The sequence below is a fragment of the Anabrus simplex genome, chromosome 2 (genome assembly GCF_040414725.1).
Source record: "Anabrus simplex isolate iqAnaSimp1 chromosome 2, ASM4041472v1, whole genome shotgun sequence".
In the NCBI taxonomy this organism is placed as follows: Eukaryota; Metazoa; Arthropoda; class Insecta; order Orthoptera; family Tettigoniidae; genus Anabrus; species Anabrus simplex.
Genome location: NC_090266.1, coordinates 511,422,816 through 511,444,063, shown reverse-complemented (window position 1 = coordinate 511,444,063; position 21,248 = coordinate 511,422,816). Strand labels below are relative to the sequence as shown.

The 21,248-nt window shown below is 38.3% G+C and overlaps 1 protein-coding gene across 1 annotated transcript in view; it reads right to left on the bottom strand.

Annotated features, from left to right (window-relative positions):
• The window catches only part of Ide (Insulin degrading metalloproteinase), a 644,148-nt gene that overhangs the window by 388,465 nt on the left and 234,435 nt on the right, over positions 1-21,248 (bottom strand). The window contains exon 8 of the mRNA XM_067140877.2: positions 12,301-12,438. Coding sequence (XP_066996978.2) covers positions 12,301-12,438 — 138 coding nt within the window. The remainder of the gene's footprint in view (positions 1-12,300; positions 12,439-21,248) is intronic.

Genomic DNA, 21,248 nt, shown 5'->3' with positions numbered 1-21,248 from the left:
ATTAAGTCAAGGAAGACTAGGAAGGAATTTAATTTTTTTTGCGAGATTTAAAAGGAAAGATCATCTCGTTACTTTGTAAAGGCACTCGATTTGTAACAAAATTTATTTAACTAGCTCACACGTTGGTAATGTAAATTTCTAAAAATCTGAAATACTTTAAGATTAATTTGAATAGAAATGAAATGCAAAGATTAAAGGTAGAAATTTGTCGGCCGCATGATTGCTTTGAAACATTGTGAAAATAAGTCATTAATAATTAATCAAAAATCATTACTCTGAAATATTAATGATGAACATTAGATAAATGATGCGGTGGAGAATTAGTAAGAACACGATCGTGTTATAATGAAACAGGTTAGCTGTATGACAAAATAATGATAATAATAATAATAATTATAACCGAGATAATAATTAATTAATTTTGAGAATTTTGGAAACAGTTTTTCTTTGTTACTGAAGTTCACGTTAGTGTCATTAACCATTATTAAATATTGTAAATGACTAATTCAGCTGTGTACATAGTAAAGACCACGTGTTGAGGCAACTTTAAATTGGTGAAACTTTGAACACATGTTTATTTAGTTCTTTCAGTCAAATGTTTGGTTTAAAAAGGCAAGTGGCCTAATTACTTCTTTGGTTTCATTTACAGCACAGTAGAGCTGGAGATATGAACACAAGTCACTCTAGATCGAGGAAGAAACCCGATATTATGAAAGCTCTGTTATGTAAAAAGGAAATATTAGCAAGAATATTTTGTTGTTTAATTGCTTATGTGAATGTCAGAGTGTTGTTTTAATATTTCTCTTTATCCTGCTTGGTCATCAATCCTTACAACCCTTAAATGCCTCTAGGAAGTGATAGCCAACGATCGAACGGTCCACCTTGGGACTCATCGCTCGATGGCTGGGCTTAGCTCGGGAAAAATGGGGGCAATATTATGACAAGATCATAACTATAATTTTTGTTATTATATATATTTTAATGTTATAATTATTCCTGCAACACTGTCTTTGCCTGGTATACATATGTTTTAGTCATCACATGATCTGTTTAATTTTTATTTGGCTGAAGATGGTCACTAGGTGGCTGAAACTAGTACCAAGACTGATGTAATATCATTTACTTGATATATTGTACTGAAAAGGTGGACCCTCTTGTCAATTTATTTCATATATACATACAGTTTAGGCGGTTTTGGTTTTTATTCTATTCCAGAAATAGTGAAAAGGAACTTATTTTAAAGTTATGTATGTCGCTTACAACTGTTTGCCGGTCATTGTCGAGTGCATAATTTAACAAAGTGGTCCTCTTACAGTAGTTCTTATAGCACTTACAATATTCTGGAGGGATTGGTCTGAAGGAATGTAAGGCATGAGAATAATAAGAGATATTTTTAAATGACTGTATTAAAAAAAGTACATAAAAACAATAGGAAAATTGACTTACTACACTACAATACGAGAATCAAAGTGGAAATTACACTGATTACAGTGCAATATTTAGAAAGGAACAGTTTTACCAGTCCTTCTCATCTGTTTATGGTAATAGATCACTGTGTTTGGAGTCGTAAGTAAGGTTTACATATTCATCTTGCGTTGCCTGCTAATCCCCTTGTTGAACAGCACCCATAAGTTGTCAGAGGTACACTCAGTTTCTGCAGCAACTCACAAATTTATTCACAAGATAACTACTGTCATGTCATGGCGTGTGGCCTCCAGAGAGGTCTGGTGCAGGTCTTTTGCCATACAGGTAACCTCGACTGAAACGCTTCTATTGTTTCTAATCTTCTTCAAGTTGAAGCCTAACTCATTTACAATACTTCTCAAACTGATACAACCTCCTTGGAAACTAGTCCTCTCTCCTGTCACAGGTTGGAATTGAGATAGTGATGGAGTTGTTTTCTGAAGAATGTAAAATTCATGGATTCTGCATCAAAATCTTAAAGATCCCTTACACACTTTTCCCTTTCCATGATTTTCCTCGTGTGCCAAATGGAGTTTCTTCAGTCTCCTGCTGTCTCTGTTCTACTATTTTATTTTTACTTCTTGTTTAATGTCACATTAACACACTTAATGTTTCTGACAATGGAGGGATGGGAAAGTGGTAGGATTAGGAAGGTAGCAGCTGTGGCCTTAATTAAGGTACAGCCCCAGCATTTGCCTAGTGTGAAAATGGGAAACCACGGAAAATCATCTTCAGGGTTGCCGACGGCGGGATTCGAACCCACTACTTCCCGAAGGCAAGCTCACAGCCGCATGACTATAACCACATGGCCAACTTGCTCGGTTAAGATTCCCTTGACCGTCGTCTACAACACTTCTGTTGCATCTGCTATTTTTTGTTGTACATTCAATAACTCCCTCCTATACTGTTCTTTTTCTAAAATTCTTCCTGCCCTCAGCTTCCTTGTTCATAAAACTAGGAACATTGAACAATCTCTTGCTTTGTCTCCTTGTCGCAAATTTCAGTTTAGAACTTTCATCGGCACAATTCACTTCGTGCACGAATGTTAGGAATGTGTACTGACAACGACCTGATTTGTTTACCTACTGACCGTACTTGCTCAGTCAAGTCTGTCAAAAGAAGCAGCCCCTTCTCTTCTCGTCCCTCTTCTGCATTTCACTAGTACACTAGCTGTCAATCAACATGCGATAGGTCTGCCAGCAGGCTTTGCCTTATGTTTCAAGTGCCAAATTGATTGTAGGCAGTTATAAAACGTGTACTACAGCAATGACCGACAATAGTCACGAACAATAAAACTGACGCATCTCACGGTCCTTCCAGAATTATAACTTGTCACTTACGATAATCTGTACACAAATTACAAGATTCTAACTCAGGCGCTTAGGATGTAATGACTGCTGCTTACGATACCTTTGTGTTCTGTATATTACTGATGGTGGTTATGATAATATCTTTGTTTACATTGTTTTTACCCTCTAGATTCATTTGACGTTTACGATACTTAGTCAGCATGTGCAGTGGAGTCGGATTGACATATAAACATCATAACCTCAATTTTAACTAAAATATTGCTTACGATACTTTGGCTTCCAGGGACGATATATCAAATAGGTAGCATGTAGGAACCCTCTTCGGAGGCAGTTCTGTCCAGGGAGTGGCGCCCCTGCCTATGTGAGTCCCAGAGCACACACAGCCGGTGTGTAGCACCTGATAAGAGTCCCAGCTCAGGGTTACGAGTGAAGACCTCAACGGAATCTAAGCGGAGAAGATGGCCTAAAGAATAGTGGAGATTGCAGAAGAGGCAGCCCAGCATTCGGGGAATAGTATGAGTACATTATTCGTCAGCAACGTCTGTTCCCCATGTTAGAGGCAGCTGCAAGGGCGTCTGTTCCCCATACAAGGGGTAGCCTGAATAATTGGTGGCAGTAGATCTAAAACCCTTTTGGGAGTGGTGAACCCATCATAACAATAGCGTAAAATGAGTGGTGGTAATTATCAGCTTTGAAAAAAGGTTTGGGCGTACCCTGCTTGTGCTGGGGGAGCTGTGATTAGTGGGCAACCAGCATTTAATATTATGAAGGGGGGAATAATAAATGTTATGACCCTTCCGGGCAGAGTGGATCAGATGGCTGAGGTGCTGCCCTTCTGACCCCAACTTTGGCAGCTTCGATCCTGGCTCAGTCCGATGGTATTTGAAGGTGCTCAAAATCAGCCTAATGCCGGTGTATTTACTGGCATGTAAAAGAACTCCTGCGGAACTAAATTCCGGTACTTCAGCACCTCCAAAAACCGTAAAAGTCGTTAGTGAGACGTAAAGCAAATAACATTATTTTATTTGTTATGACCCTGACAGGAAAGTCAGAAGAGTTGATTGATTTTATTGAGAGGGAGAATGTTGCAATGATGAAACTGAGTGAGGTCAAGTAGAGGGGAAAGGTAGTGAAGAGGATGAGCAGAGGGTACACCCTATACTGGAATGGAGGATGTGACGCAAAGTATAGAGTAGGAGTGATTGTTAACAAAATCCTGGGTGAAAATGTGGATAGGGTAGACTACGTTAGTGATAGAATAATCAGAGTATGTCTGAGGACAATATAGAGGAATTCTTGCACACACTCAAGAAAATAATAACCGCTGTGGAAGTAATAGTCATGGGAGACCTCAATGTGAAGGTTGGAAATGACAGAACTCTAGATATGGTTGGGGTGAAAGAAGGACAAAAACAGTTATTGATTATTTTTTGGTTGAGAAAATAAAACAAACAGTTAATGGATGTAACAGCACTACAAGGTGAGGCGTTTGATAGAGATCACAGAGTAGTGGTGGCAAAATTGAAAATAGGTAAAATTGTGAGAGTAAAAGAAATAAGACGGAAGAAAATAAAAGTATGGAAATTAAAAGATAAAAGAACTCAGGAGAAATTTCAAGAAGAATTAAACAGCACACTCCTATATCAGGAAAAGGAAGTGTAGGCGAAGAACAGACTAAATTAAAAAACAAAAAAAAAATCACATTTGTAAGCTGTGTAGAGAAGATTTGTAGCAGCACTTCAGTGAGAGCGAAGGAAAAGGAGACGCTGGTGGAATGAAGAAGTGAAGGAGTCTGTTAAGCAAAAGAAGAAGGCATGGCAAGAATGGAATAGAGATAGGAAAGAAGCAAGCAGGATTAACTATCAGGGAATTAGTAAGTAGGAAAAAGTGGTAAATGAAGAAAATAAAAATGTAGGGAGAGATTCACACAAGAGTTGTAAATTGATATAAATGGTGGAACAAGGATGTATGTATTGATTTAAAAAAAGAGAAAAGAAAAAATATACCCAAAACAAGTGAAGGAAGAGAGTGGAAATGTAATAACAGACCCAGAGGAGATAAAGAATAGGTGGAAAGATTATTTCTATAAACTCCTGAATGTGAGAAATGATGGAAGAAGAGAATGCAGAGGTAAATCAGGATGGATCCAGAAATGGAGAGTGATACTGCAATGGCACAGGTGTATATGTCTGTTAAATGAAAACAGGAAAAGCAGCAGGGATGGACAAAATATGTGTGGAAATGATAAATTGGTTATATAGATTGCTAAGGTAAAAGCAAGTACCTGATGATTGGTGTAAAGGTGTAATCACACCAGTATTTAAGAAAGTTGACAGGAAGGTATATGATAATTATTGAGGAATTATACTGTTGTCACAAGTAGCCAAATATTGGGAGAGAATAATAGAAAGGAGGATGAGAGGAAGGGTGGGAAGAAATTTAGAAGAAACGCAGTATAGATTTTGACAGGGAACGTCAACGATAGACCCTATATTCACTATGAGATTACTGATGAAAAACAGTGGGAACATGGAAAAGATCTGGTGATGGTATTCCTTGATCTAGAGAAGGCACACAATAGTGTTAATAGAGAAAATGTTTGGGAAATCCTAGAAAGAAAAGGATGTGGAAAGCACTCAACAGAACTAGTGAAAGCAATGTATAAGAATTGTTCCAGCTGTGTCCAGCTTCCAGTGGGAGATAACAGAGTGGTTCAGAAAACAAAGTGGACTAAGACAGGGAAGTGTATCGTCTCCACTTACATTTATAATGGTTATGGATGAAATTCTAAAGGAAACAAAGGCAAAACATGGAGGGGATATGAAAATATTCTTGTTTGCAGATCTGGGGAGTCAAAAATACAGAAGTGAAAATCCAACTAGAGGCTTTAAATGACAATATTGAGAAATATGGTATGAAAATCAGTGTGGAGAAGAGCAAAACAGTGGTGATGACAAGAGGAGAAAGAGAAGGAAAAGGAATCGTTAGTATCAGGGGACAAAACATTTGAGGTTGTTGAATACAAATATTTGGGATGTGAAATAATGCAAGATGCAAGGTTAGATAAGGAGATCAGCAGACTGGTACAAACAGAAAATACGTTCTACCAGAATGTAAGAAACCTGGTGTGGAACAGAGAAGTTCCTATGAAATGTAAAGAGATAATGTACAATACGTAATATACCCCTATACTAACATATTATGCATCAGAGACTTGGACTTTGACAGAAGAAATGACAGTAAAATTCAGGCCAGTGAAATTAAGTTCCTGAGGAGTATGGTGGCGAAGAGAAGGAGAGACAGAGTAAGAAAAATTGAGGTCAGAAAAGAGATAGGGATAGAGAAACTGCGTGATAGGATGGAGAAGAATAAAGTGAGATAGTCTGGACTTGTTATGAGGAGGTGGAGGCGAGGATTCCATAATAAGTGTTTGAGGCTAAGATAGAAAGGAGGAGGAAAGTGGAAGACCCAGAGCAAGATGGATGGACTCTGTCAAGAACAGTATAAGAAAAAGAAGGTTGGACTGGAATACAATTACTAAAGAGGAGTTGTGGAAGGAGAGGAAATGGTGGAGGTATGATGTAGCCATCCTTTCACAAGATGTGAAGGGCTATTACAGCCACACTGTTTTCTACAAGAATGCTTGATTGAGGATTTAGCATTAATGGGACTAAAATTTCTGGACAATTAATGGGGAAAATAGTTTCTTCGAGGAACGGATAATGCAGGAATTTTAAGACATTTTTTTAATTAGCATTCTCGTGAGACCACATAATTTTAATGAATAATATGGAAAACATTATTTCAGGGAACTGATAATTGAGGTTTCAGAGTGCATGAAAAAACTTTCTACAGCCTTATAAGGAAATGGAGGGTAATAAGCAACAGCAGATTTAAAAAGCATTTGAATGACAGGACACCTATCAATTGATAAGAAATAGGAGTTTATTGACAATCTCTTGTTTGAACACCATCAGGCATAGTGTTGAATATGTCATTAAATAGACCAGTCAACCATGTAATATCACTGCCAAGGATTTTCAATAGTTCAGCAGGCATGTCCTCCTATTACATTTCATTGTGGAGACTACCATTTAATTTTAAATGCTATTTGTTCGGGGTGTCGACCCATGTGGATATTTGCCCCTACTGGCACCATATTGTATGAACCTGCGTGTAATTGGAATGGCGGTAGTGTGGAATGTTGCGTGTGATTAAAGGAAGATCAAGGACATCACAAACACCCAGTCCCCTGGCCAGGGATATTAATCATTACAACTGAAAACAACTGACACGGCCGGGAATCGAACCCTGGGCCGCAGGGTGACACCACGGGGCCGGACTGGAGACTACCATAGTTACCTCCCTTTTCATCATGTCTTCGCTGAACATAGTCTAGACTTTTCAGCAACATTTTAGAGACTACAGAACTCTTCATTCAGTAGGCAACTGTAGTATGCATATCAGCACATGCAGATTTCCATGTCAGAAGTTTTCCACTACTGTCTTTGAAGTATTGTACTTGGTTATTCGGATGTCTTTTGTTTCTATATCTAGCGATTTTTAAAATTTTATTTTCATCCACTGCTTCCAGCCGCTCTTCCTTCATCTGACTTTTCCCTTTCTCTCGCCACTGTTCATCTGGCCAGTTTCTTTGCTTGTTGCTATTCCACTTTCCTGATTAATAAGATTAAGTTGAGTGAAATAGAATTGTGGTGATTGTGCATATACAATAGGAATTATGAGCATTTAAAAGGATATAAGTTGAATTATAGTGTGAAGTACTATTTTCAATATTACTCCTGAGAATTACCTGTTATAACTGAAATAACTACTTTAACATAGGACTAACACACTACAAGGTAAATATACCATTTGGAAGTAAAACATAAAATAGTTTCAGTGGGTGCATTTGAGTTGTACAGAACAAACCTGAAGAACTTTTTTCTTTTTGCTAGTTGCTTTACGTCGCACCGACACAGATAGGTCTTATGGCGACGATGGGACAGGGAAGGGCTAGGAGTGGGAAGGAAGCGGCCGTGGCCTTAATTAAGGTACAGCCCCAGCATTTGCCTGGTGTGAAAATGGGAAACCACGGAAAACCATTTTCAGGGCTGCCGACAGTGGGGTTCGAACCTACTATCTCCCGAATACTGGATACTGGCCGCACTTAAGCAACTGCAGCTATCGAGTTCAGTAAACCTGAAGAACTAACAAAGAAAACTAAAAGGAACGGAAGAACTTGGGAATGTCTCACTTGCACATCGAAAGGCTTTTATTTTTGGAGGCATTTTGGTTTCCTCACTTTCTTAAATTTTAAGGTTTAATTTTTTTCTGCATCTGTTATTATTTAATAATCTAAATGTTTTTGATGCTTTTGCTATTGAGCACATTGGTAACCGATTCAGAGTCACATGTGATGATCATCATCTGCCACCAAGAACTCAATATATTATCAAACTAATCAAAATAATCTAAATCAGGCAAGCAGAACTGGGCTGCTGTAAGACAACATCTAACGGCAGCAGCGGTCCAAGGTTTTTTAAAAAAATTTACTTATTTTTTTGCTATTTGCTTTACGTCACACCGACACAGATACTGTTGGTCTTATGGCGACGATGGGACAGGAAACGCCTAGGAATGGGAAGAAAGTGGCTGTGGCCTTAATTAAAGTACAGCCCCAGCATTTGCCTGGTGTGAAAATGGGAAACCATGGAAAACCATCTTCAGGGCTGCCGACAGTGGGACTCGAACCCACTATCTCCTGAATACTGGAGACTGGCCGCACTTAAGCGACTGCAGCTATCGAGATTGGTGGTCCAAGGTTTTTGTGAGGGCAACACCTTGCGACTTAACATATGCCAAATGCACGGAGGGAACACTGGATACAGCCTTCCCCACCATAGATCGCTAACCACCAAGAGGCGATGCAGTCAAACACCTGACTCCTTGCTGTTCAAACCATGAAAATGTTTCCTGGATGTACATTTGCAAAACAAGCTGTGACAAAAAAGCAGGAGGAATTATTTTTGTGAATAATTATACTCGATTTTAAGGTTATGACAATTTATTCAAGTCAAACTTTGTTGTGAGTAACAAATGTAATGAGCATTTCAACAACATACTGAAGTTATGAAAAGTGATGAACATATGTAGTGTGACTGATTTGTTACAGCGCAAAAGAATAAATGAAATGTGACACAGAATGTAATTTAAATAGTGATGTACTGTATTTGACATATTTATTCAGAGCAGCTTCAAGATGACTGGCATCCTGTCGTTGGACGAGTTTTTCAATGTCTGGAGTCAGACTCGATGCATTGGCTAGTCTTCGACAGTTTTTGAGTGAACGTCTGACATGGACGAATATATATATATATTTTTTCATTTTTCTTTGCTAGTGGCTTTACATCGCACTGACACAGATAGGTCTTATGACGACAATGGGATAGGAAAGGCCTAGGAGTTGGAAGGAAGCGGCCGTGGCCTTAATTAAGGTACAGCCCCAGCATTTGCCTGGTGTGAAAATTGTAAACCATGGAAAGCCATCTTCAGGGCTGTCGACAGTGGGATTCAAACCCACTATCTCCCGGATGCAAGCTCACAGCCGCGCGCCTCTAACCGCACGGGCAACTCGCCTGGCGGACGAGTAATTACATAATAACATCATTTCATTTCAGGAAATGACCTGTTCACACAGGTTCAACTGCTCTCGACTAAGCAGTATGTTCACAGCTATTAGTTGACTGATGGTGTGGAATGGCAATAGTAGACGAATAAGCTTGAGTTTATGGAAATCAGAAAGATCATAATATGAAGTTAAGTTGAAATTCAACAGGAAAAACTGAGACAAATATGCATTAATAAGATGAGGAATTTGGAATTGGAATAATATACCAAAGGAAAGGTTCGATAAATTTCTTACCACTTGAAGTAATTTAAGGGGGGTGATATAGTAGATTGTTTTGAAACTTTCCACGTGCTTCTATTACATTGTGATGTGAATTGTGATCATAATGCCTAAGAAATGGAATGTTGCAAACGGAAAATAGGAGATTTGCTGGAAATCGCTTTTCTAATGAAGAGAGAGGTGATAATGACAATGTTATTTTTGACGTAACCAGTAGGCCTAATGCATCAGCCAGGAAACTTGGGCCGGAGCTTAGATCACCTGTCAGTGATGCTAAGGATACTGACAGCGTGTCATATAGGATTATAGAATTTTCTTTAGTGTATAATATAGGTGAACATTTGTGCTGCATATTGTGTCACGGAAATGTGAAATTAACTGGAAGTAATATATCTGGGTTGGCAAAACAGAGTTACTGAAGATGTCTAAAAGGGAGAAACCAAAATGAAAATGAGTCATTCAACTGGTCCATTTGTCCCGAAACATCATGCAATGGTAATAAAATTGTTCAAATTGCAACCTACAGTGCAGTGGCCAGTTTTAATGATGGAGCTAGCGGTAGTCTACAAGGACTGAAGGCATTGGTAATCAAAGTTGGGAAGAATACTGTGGAAGCTTTGAGAAAGTTTGACAAGGTACGTGTAGATTCAGCTGGAAAAAAAAACAACCCTCAACTTTGGAGACTAGGAGGAGTAGGCAAAGACTCAGACTGGAAGAACAATCTAAGAACATCCAGACAGAGGGTATAACATATGGCAGTGGAGCCTTCTAAGGTGAACGGAGAGTAGAACTGTGTGCGACAACTTTACATGCGATTTCCTGAAAACTTATTTTTTTTCAAACAAGAAACATAATATCACACGAACCATTTGTCTGATCTAAATGAAACTTTGCACAGTTGGTCAAATAGGAATTCTACAAAAGATGAACGAAAGTAATGTAACTTAGAAAAAATTTAGGCTTAATATAATGATATAAACTGGTCATAAAAATGTACAAATTATATGTATATTTTTTAAAAGTCTGCCAAATTAATTTGAATACACTTAGAGATTTCATCTCAGTCCATCCTCTATAATATTCTGTCAGTTTCGATTCAAAAGAAAGAAAACAACCTTTAAGCTCATATTTAAAGTGTTATCATGTTTTATGTCATATCATGTTGTTAATAATTTTATCAAAATTAATTAATTAATAATGTGGCTACTTTATATTAAATTTTGATTTGTACTATATCAAACAATAGTTTAGGACGTTATATATCATCATATTGATTTTCAATGTCCTACTAGAAATAATGTAGGAAATAGTCATATTTTTGTCAAGTGGTAACTAAACATGGCATGACTACATAAACAACTGATAAATGCAGATCAGTGGTGGCTGTTAATGATGTTACTGGCTTTATGTCCCACTAAGTACTTTTACGGTTTTCAGAGACAGCATCGTGCTGGAATTTTGTCCCACAGGAGTTCTTTTCCATGCCAGTAAATCTACCAACACGAGGCTGACATATTTGAGCACCTTCAAATACCACCAGACTGAGCCAGGATCGAACCTGCCAAGTTGGGGTCAGAAGGCCAGCGCCTCAACTGTCTGAGCCACTCAGCCCGACGTGGTGACTGTTTGGAGTAGCACCGAATATACAAAAGACTTTGACTGAAGACTCTGTCAGTCAGACAGTGTAAGCAGGCAAACCTTTCTTTAGGAAAATTTTAGCAGAAATAAAAAAGATTTAGACACGATACACAATATTTTTCTTGTATGTGCTGTTCACTTAGTAGAGTCGCGGATATTGCATTCGGTCAGCGGAGATTAAGGGGCTACAAGCGCTGTGAGGAAGGAATGGCATAGCTGTTAAGGCAAATGTTCAGCGAGGAGACGGCTCTGAGCATACCCTGGGCAGCACGAGGGCCACGTTGCCTGGTGTCAGCCTGCAGTACAGACCTGATCTCAATTCACAGAAGAAACCCTTAAAGAAAGTTAAACTTATACAAAACTAAATTTGCATGAAATGCATTGATTGGCTGATTAATTTAGCTATTTCCGATATACTAACTCTGAGCTGAAGTTTACTTGTGGCTGAATGACCAGTTGCAATTTGTTCTGCCAGCCAATGGCATGGGGTCTCTTGTACATGTTCTAACTGCACCTGATTTTACTTTGAAGCTCTCACATTTCTAGTGTTTTAACTAGGTTAAGCTGTCTGATGTATCAAATAAAAATTATACGGTACAAGTTTCTAAGACTTTAGTAAATCATGTCCAGATGATGAATTCACTAGTTGAAATTGAAGAGAGAAAGCAGGATAAAATATTATTTGTTTTATATCCTACTAACTAAATATTTTTGGATTTCGGAGACACCAAGCTGCTGGAATTTTGCCCAGCAGAGTTCTTTTATGTGCCAAACTGACATTAGGCTGATATATGTGAGCACCTTCAAATACCACCGGACTGAGCCAGGATTGGACGTGCCAAGTTTAACTCGGAAGGCTAGTGCTTTACCGTCTGCGCTACTTAGCCTGGCTAAGCAGGATATACAACAACAGACACGGATCATTATTGTAAATTATTTCTTACCTTGAAACTGACAAAGTAATGTAATTTAACATACCTGCATGTTGATAGCTGTGCATGATACGTAATATCGAGGTGTAGTAATATCCCGAAATCGGAAATTCATTCCTCTAATATCTCGGATTTCATTGAAGAACCATTCCTGGGGGCCATTTACTTTTAACATGTTCAGGTACTGAAAAGAAACATTGAGAACAATATATAAATTAAACGACAAGTATTTAGAAATTATAACAATGTACCCTAAGGTAAACTTAACACATTAGAGTAACAATTTTATGCACTTCTTATAAAGAGGCAGGGTGGCTAAAATTTTCACCTCAAATAACTCATTACCATAAAAATGGCGTATGGCCTCCGGAGAGGCCTGGTGCAGGTCTTTTTCTAGTAGACGGCCTATTAGGCGACCTGCATGTCTGTGAAGATGAGGGCCCTACCAAGGATGATTTCTAATGTTGAATATGCCACACACACCCAGCCCCTGAGCCATTGGAATTAATCAATTACGGTTAAAATCCTCGACCCGGCTGGGAATCAAACCCGGGACCCTCTGAACCGAAGGCCAGTACTCTGACCATTCAGCCAATGAGTCGGACACTCATTACCATTGAAGGTACCAAAAATCTGTTTACCTCTTTAGAAACATTATCAAGGGGCTCTTAGCTGAAATTGTAGTTTTCCAGGGCTTCAGTAATAGCTGAGAAGGTAGTCAATTTTTTATTCTTCTCAAATGGAACTACCCTGTTCTCTACACCTAGCACTGAAGTAAAGAACATTAAAAATTCAGAGGTGAGATTATTTTTAAAATTGGATGGATGTGTCTCCCAATGGAATCACTCCAAACGTTCTTGATTTGCAAACTGTTGACCACCATATTAAAAAGACCACTAACAAGGCTGCCAAGACACATGCTACAAATGAATCGTGAGTTGTTTACATCATGAGTTCTTTCCCTATCTTCCAAGGGTTAAGTATTTGCTCTACTGTGCTCATAAATACTCTATGGTAACTCTGTATGATTTAAAGCCTTTACCAAGGCTGATGCTATCAATCTTCAGTCACTTGAAACATCAAACATCAATCATCACCATCACATTCATCATCATCATCATCGATCAACTCTATAATTATATGGTCTGACACCACGTACAAAAAAAAAAAACACGTCATCAGAATGTTGGCAGGCAGGGTAAGAGCAGCGGTGATGCAATTTCTTTGCGTGCCTAAAGCCAAATTCAATTCTGAACCTCTCTGGCGTGTTCGTATGAAGTGAGGGCATACGACACTGTAGATGGTGATTCATCCATCTAATGGGAGCAGACCCCTTGATCTTATTCAACACTGCGTTTCACCCTCTTCCTATATCATAATCATTATCTAACACCCAGACACACGGGTCGCCCATGGGAGTCAAATAGAAAGACCTGGACCACCACGCAAGCCGAGCATGTTCTCCAACACTCCCGGCACCAAAAGCCATACGCTAATTAAATAATAATAATAATAATAATAATAATAATAATAATAATAATAAAATAATGAAAAATAGATGTGAATATATTCACAGTAATCAACGATTTAGCAGTCAAAGGAGCATTTTGTACACACAGCCCAGGGCAGTCGCTCGTGGGGTGGGAAGGAAGCGAATGTGGTCTTAAATAATTTACAACCCCAGCATTTGTCTAGTGTGAAAATGGAAACCATGGAAAACCATCTTCAGCCTGGTGACAGTGGAGTTCGAACACAATGTCTCCCAAATGCAAGCTGATAGCTATGTGACCCAGCCACTTGCTCAGTGGTAGAGTCCAAGGAGAAAGACTAAACGTGATAGTGATTAGGATAAATTGTTGCTGGACTGAAGATGTGGTATTCACTTTGTGCATTATATAACAGGTAGAGACTTAAATAAGCTGTTCATGTAGACTCATTACTGATTCTTAAAACTTCAAATGACAGTTCTATTCCCTATTGTGTTTTATTACCTTTCTAGCCTGGAATGAAGAATGCATGCATGCTAAGTGACTAACATTGAGAATTTAATCACAGTTACAATTAATGAACTTCATTATCACATACCCGCATTGACACTATCCACTTAAAATTGAGAACCTTCCACCTTTCAATGAATTTATAATGGTGTCAAAGAATGACACTTGTTTATAAGGATATGCTCCGTCTCATAATATGAGACATCTCCAGCTTAGTCTATATATATAAAACAAGAGTTTTGTCTGTACATTGCTCAGAATCGGAAAAGAATGGTATTTTTGTATCGGTCATGTCCACAGTAACGAGGAAATTCACTGTTCACTTTTCCGTAATTTCTGTCTGTCTGTATGTACATGCATCACGAGAAAACAGCTGAAGAAAAATTTAATGAAAATCGGTATGCAAAGTCGGGGGATGAGCCACTACAATCTAGGCTATAAATCATTTTACTCACACTGAGTGAAATGGTAGTTTAGGGGAAAGTCTAAAATTTAACTCTCAAATATTTATATTATTACTGGTCCTATCTATAAATACTACATAACTAAAGTTATTCTGATCATTTATGTCATACATTGTTACCCTACCGGCTTTGATAACACAGATATTCATGAATTTGTATTTTTGTTGCCAAGTCCAATTCAACGCCGAGCCATGAGAAAATGGGCTAACAGAATTTAATGAAAATCGTTATATAGAGTCGGGGAATAAGAAACTACAGTCTATATCTAAGCTATAAACAATTTTATTCACTCTGGATGAAATTGTAGTTTAGGGGAAAGCGCCTAAAATTTAATTTTTAAATACCTATGTTATCGGTCCTATCGGAAAATACTACATAACAAAAGTTGTAGAGAATACAATTTCTGATCAATTCAGCTTTATTCAGTTTTACTGTACCAACTATGATAAGAGTGGTATTTCACATTCGGAAGGAAACTAAATGTGAAGGAAGGCCTACAATATCGAAAGCGCATAAGATTTATCAACAACAACATTCCATTGACCATTGTTTGTCAAGTTGTTTGTCTCTTATGCTGCCACTCAGCTACGATAGATGGGATTACTGCTGCATACCGAGTATAACAGCCTGACTGAATATTGACGGGAAATAGCTGGGGAGTGAGAAAACTTTCATCTTTCTGGTTCATACATTTTCTGATACTGCTGGTACGTAACACACTGCTTCATCATAGCATTCCAGCTATTCGATTCCTACTCTGATGCGCTTTTTTGAATGAGCAGTGTGTTCACTTAAGGCTGTGGCTAACTTAGTGGTAGTAGTACGACCTGGTCTAGAATTACAATTTAGGCCTATTCTAAATTATAGTACCACAGTTCACTAATAAACAATATTCAACCCTGAAAAGAGCCATTTCTTAAGAAGGGCTTCATCCTCTTCACTTTTATTAAACTTACATTAATTTATTCCAAATTAGCAGTGAAGAGGAACCCCCTCTTCTCTTCTGGCTTGGAGGAAAAATTTGCCTCCAAGTCAGACAGATTTTTCCGCCACCAGTGTATTGAATTGAGATTTCACGACTCATCGGGTACTCCTAGGAAACAGATTAGTAAAAGGGCATAGGTTTTGCTCTGGGACTTTCCACTATTCGACACCCCACCACGGCTGTGTGCGGGTTGGTCGTCCAGCTCTGTAACTTTGGGCTGTTAGATCAGCAGCATAGAACTGTTCGTTAAAAGTGAGAAAATGTGTGGTTTTTCGTTTGATCGAGTATTTCATATGAAAGCATTGCTTTTAATCGCGCCATTCCTACTGACATCATTGTAATGACCTATGTTCGTTTCAGTTGGGAAAACCACTAAGACAGTCTTTCTGAGGATGTCAAAGGCAGGTGGGGAGTGAGTGTCTGCGATTATAACAAAAACTCCCCAACCTGATGTGACTGAGGGTAGACAAATGGGCCTACCATTACAATTAAAATTCCATAACCTAGTCTTCATATGAGAAAGGACGTTTGGTGACTTCTCCGTTGCATTTCTAGGGTAATGTTAAGAGGAATGCAATTTAATACAATCTTGCTCACAATGTGTACACTACCTAACCTAGAATTCTGTATACAATGTAGAATTCCGTAGCGAAGCATGGGTACATCAGCTAGTAATACATAAAAATGACAAGGGACACACTAATTAAACATAATTATAACGAATTCAAATAAAGTCTTTAAAAAGCATGTTATATGCCATGGTTGTTTTCTTCTCTTTCTTCGTGAGAAAAAACACTATGTCTGTACATTATATTATTTTCACTGGTGAGTGATTAAGAGTCTTTAAAAGTAACATTAAGCCATGTGCTGTGTGCATTTTCTACCTTGAAAGGTAACGATAAAGCAGGGGAAACTCCTCTCGATTATGAACTGCAGTTCTGGGAGTCTAAAGAAAGAAAGAAAGAAAGAAAGAAAGAAAGAAAGAAAAAATAAACAAAATGGAATAATATACAGTAGAAGTCCATTATAGCGAGAATTCATAAGAGAAAAATTAACTCACTATAAAGGATGGTTGTTATATCTGATTTTTCATAAAAGTCAGTGGAAAACACACATACCAGTATAAAACAGCAATCAGTTCGTTCAAAACTTGCGTTTTTGGAGATTTCCACACTACGGCTTACTCGATAGTTATTTTTCTACCGGGCGAGTTGGCCGTGCGCGTAGAGGCGCGCGGATGTGAGCTTGCATCCGGGATATAGTAGGTTCGAATCCCACTATCGGCAGCCCTGAAAATGGTTTTCCGTGGTTTCCCATTTTCACACCAGGCAAATGCTGGGGCTGTACCTTAATTAAGGCCACGGCCGCTTCCTTCCAATTCCTAGGCCTTTCCTATCCCATCGTCGCCATAAGACCTATCTGTATCGGCGCAACGTAAAGCCTGTGGCAAAAAAAAAGTTATTTTTCTATTTCCGAGACAATATAAACAAGTATGTACAATTTAATTCTGAAAAATTGGAGTAATATCATTCCAGGGACTTCTGTAGCAAACATTTTAGTTTTCTCATTCAAACAGTGTTATCTGACCTACCTATTTCAAGCGCCAGTAATGATAAACGTTTTGCTATAAACCTGCATGGGAAAAGGCTTTCCGAAATTTAACCAAACGCGAGCAAATACAGTGAAACCTCATTAGTAGATTTCCTAATTAAGAAAATTTCTCTGTTAGAACGTTGTAAACCGGGCAAGTTAGCCGTGCTGTTAGGAGCACACAGCTGTGAGCTTGCAACCGGGAGATAGTGAGTTCGAACACCACTGTCGGCAGCCCTGAAGATGGTTTTTCCGTGGTTTCCCATTTTCACACCAGGCAAATGCTGGGGCTGTACCTTAATTAAGGCCACGGCTGCTTCCTTCCCATTCCTAGGCCTTCCCCATAGCTGCCAACTTTTAGAAATCAAAAATAGGAAGATTTTTTAATTCTTGGATTTCATCACATATATTGCGCCACGGTCTAAGTGAAAAAAAGGACAGGGTAAAAGGGATACATATCTACAGTTACGTGAACTGACCATTAAATTTTAATCTTAAACTACTAAAATGGTTACAAGAAAATGTACCTGATCACTCTCATTTGACACATACATACCAATAATAATACCGAGCTCGATAGCTGCAGTCGCTTAAGTGCGGCCAGTATCCAGTATTCGGGAGATAGTGGGTTCGAACCCCATTGTCGGCAGCCCTGAAGATGGCTTTCCATGGTTTCTCATTTTCACACTAGGCGAATGCTGGGGCTGTACCTTAATGAAGGCCACGCCGCTTCTAACCCATTCCTCGCCCTTTCCAGTCCCAGCGTCGCCATAAGACCTATCTGTGTCGATGTGGCATAAAGCAAATCGTAAAAAAAAGAAACGAATAATAATACAGTCAAACTTTGACATCTCAAACCTCCAATACTCGAAGTTTCAGTATCTCGAAGTAACTTAAATTGTCCGGCGGTTTGTCCTATTCTTCACGTGTATTTATTTGTCTATGCTCGAAATTCGGTTACACGAATTTCTCGATTTCTCGCAACAAACATTTCTCCCTTGAAGCAAAAAATACTCTGTAACTCGAATTTTGTGCAACATTAACTGTGCAATACGACATTTGTGTTTTGTGAGGAACAGTTAACAAGTAGAGAAAGAGTTACAGAGAAGCTGGAAACTAATATGATGGAAACCGAAAAACTCGAACTTGTAGTGATCGGCAAATCGGCAAAGCCTCGCAGTTTCTTGGGTGTCAATTACCGATCACGTACGAAAGCAAGCAAAACGCAGCTGCGTGGTATTGACGAGAAGTTTTAACGTGAAGGGAGGAAAGGTTAACCACAACAAACTGAAGAGACTAATGGATTTTTCCAAAGGTGTTAACGGAGCTACGATTCTTGTTTCACTACTGTATGTACTGTATCCTATCTTCTAAAAAGTTACTATAATAAGTGTTATAATTAAAGTGTTGCCGTAAAATAGAGGTTTTTTTGTACATTTTAAGTACCATTAAACATAATGTGTCCAGTAAAAGCCCGTAGATACATATGATTCTATTATATGCTATATATGCTCAATAACGGTATTCTGTATATCTCGAAATAAAATTTATCTCCCGAGGTGATTCGCATAATAGTTTCCTTTATTAGACTGCAAAATGAATGAAAATTTAATTTTATAGGCATCTCTGAACACTTGGAGTTTAGGTTTGTTATGTTTTTTGGCCATAACGTGAAGAGAAAATATCAGAAACTGTCACCGACGCAACTCTCTGAAATACATTCAACTCAAAATTATGAAGTAAGAATAAACAAAAACGCACTGAAATACGCGACACTACCACATACAAAACAGATCCGTATGTCTCATACATTATTAACATACGACTTTGACACGGGGAAAAGCACAGAACCGCTAGAAATAACACGTGGCCTACAACTCCAATTAAATTACGCACAGAAACAACGTTACTAGTGCGCGAACCACACAATAAGAAACGCATTCTTTTATCCTGATTAACTGAGTCGCTAGCGCGCGCTAGCTTCTCCTCTTGCTTGTAGGACGGATTGCCGTCCCGAATCCCCAGCCGTAAAGCACACATGCTGTTGTAGCGTGCAAGAAACCGATTCACGAAGGCGACGGACGATACACTCGCAAAACAAAGCATCAAATAAAAACGCTTGAAAATGAGGTGGGGTAAATTACACAAGCACATAAGAACTTATCCTAGGGGAAGAATATTGACTGTACTGGAGGTTATATTGGTAAAAAATAGGAAGAATTAAAAATAAATCGTAAAATCGGAAGACGAGATATAAAACGGAAAGTTTCCGGGTAAATCGGAAGGGTTGGCAGGTATGCTTTCCTATCCCATCGTTGCCATAAGACACAAGACCTATCTGAGTCGTTGCGACGTAAAAACAAATAGCAAAAAATTATATATATAAAATAATTTTAAAAATAAGACGTCGTAAATCTTAAGTCCTCATTCATGTTGTATTAATTATATGTAAAAGTACCTCACTTACTGTGTCACAAATTTTCACTATTACCGCTTCGTACGATCACACTTTTCCTAGCCCTGAAAATGTTCTTTGTCATCCCTGGTGAAAAGAACGTGATTTCCAACACAGATTAGAGCCCTCGGAACAGGATGCAGGTCAGGAAACGTTGCACGAAAATGGGAAATGGAATTCCTAGATATTGAATCTATGGTGTATTAGGTGTTCTGGGAGTCAAAAAGATAAAGAAAAAGAAAAAAAAAAAGGAAGGAAGGGAAAAGGAATAATATACAATAGAAGTCTGTTAAAGCGAGAATTCATTACCGAGAAAAATTTACTTGGTAAATTTACAAGGTAAATTACACCTCTGTGTAGCAAGCCTTTAGCCTCAGGAAAGTTCAATTCTGCTCTTTGGATTTCATTGATATTGCTGAATAACCCAGAAAGCTTTTTGTGCTTGTATTTTGCATTCCATTCAGAAATTACAAATTTATTCAGTGTTGAGTGATACAGTGAGGTTAGCAAATATTTTTCGTGTGATAGCCTATGTATGGATTAGGAACATAATCGTGTGAAGTTGACTAGTGTGGTCCATATTTGTGCGATATGACTTACTACTAAAGATAAAATTAAAATCCACGGAGTGGACAGGCATCAGCATCTTTCAACAGTGGTGCGTATGTTGAAACTCGTACCTTCGAGTTTCGATTCGAGTCAATCTAAATGCTATCACGTTCGAAAAGACGGTCAAAGCAATCCTCTCGCACATGCCAGAGTTTAATCTCCAAATAATTCATGGTCGAAGAGCGTGACTAGAAAACAATCTTTAACACACTGAACACAAGCGACGTTCGATGGTAATGTTCTGTTGAAGACGAGCGACGTATACTGTATGGCGTCGAGTTGAAGTGCTTATATATTCGCTTCAACGTACTACAAACGTTAACAGAGTGCTGGAACACATTCCACAGTGCTTGTTGTACATTAAAAAAAATACCAGGTAGCAGCAGAATATCAGAACCTAATTCTGTTATGGTATTAAGTTAGTACTACCGACGCAGCTTCATAGCTGCATGGTCTTGCACGTCTTGACGACTAGGGCCAATTTCCACTTTTTTTTTTTTTTTTTTTCCATTTCTGAATAATTAGTATGTATGTTGTGTTTCATAAATGTAGTATGAGAATACGTAACTTTTCATGTTTTCATGTTTGCAACATGCATAGTGAAAATTTAAAAAATTGACAACAGAAAAAAGGGTTTTTAAGTTATTTATAAAAGTTAGTGATTTTGCTCCAATTTTGAAAAACAAGGTATGCATGCATAGCTCAAACATTGCTGAATCCAAAATAGGTTTGTGACTGCACGTAAGGTTATCAGTTATTTTTGTATAAAAATGAGAAAACGCACTAAAATGTCAGTTCACACCTGCTCAGTCTTCAATGTGTTAATAACCCACTGGTCCAAAATATAGGCTTCAGTGAAAATTTGTTTGTTTTAGAAAGAGTGTGATCTGCAAA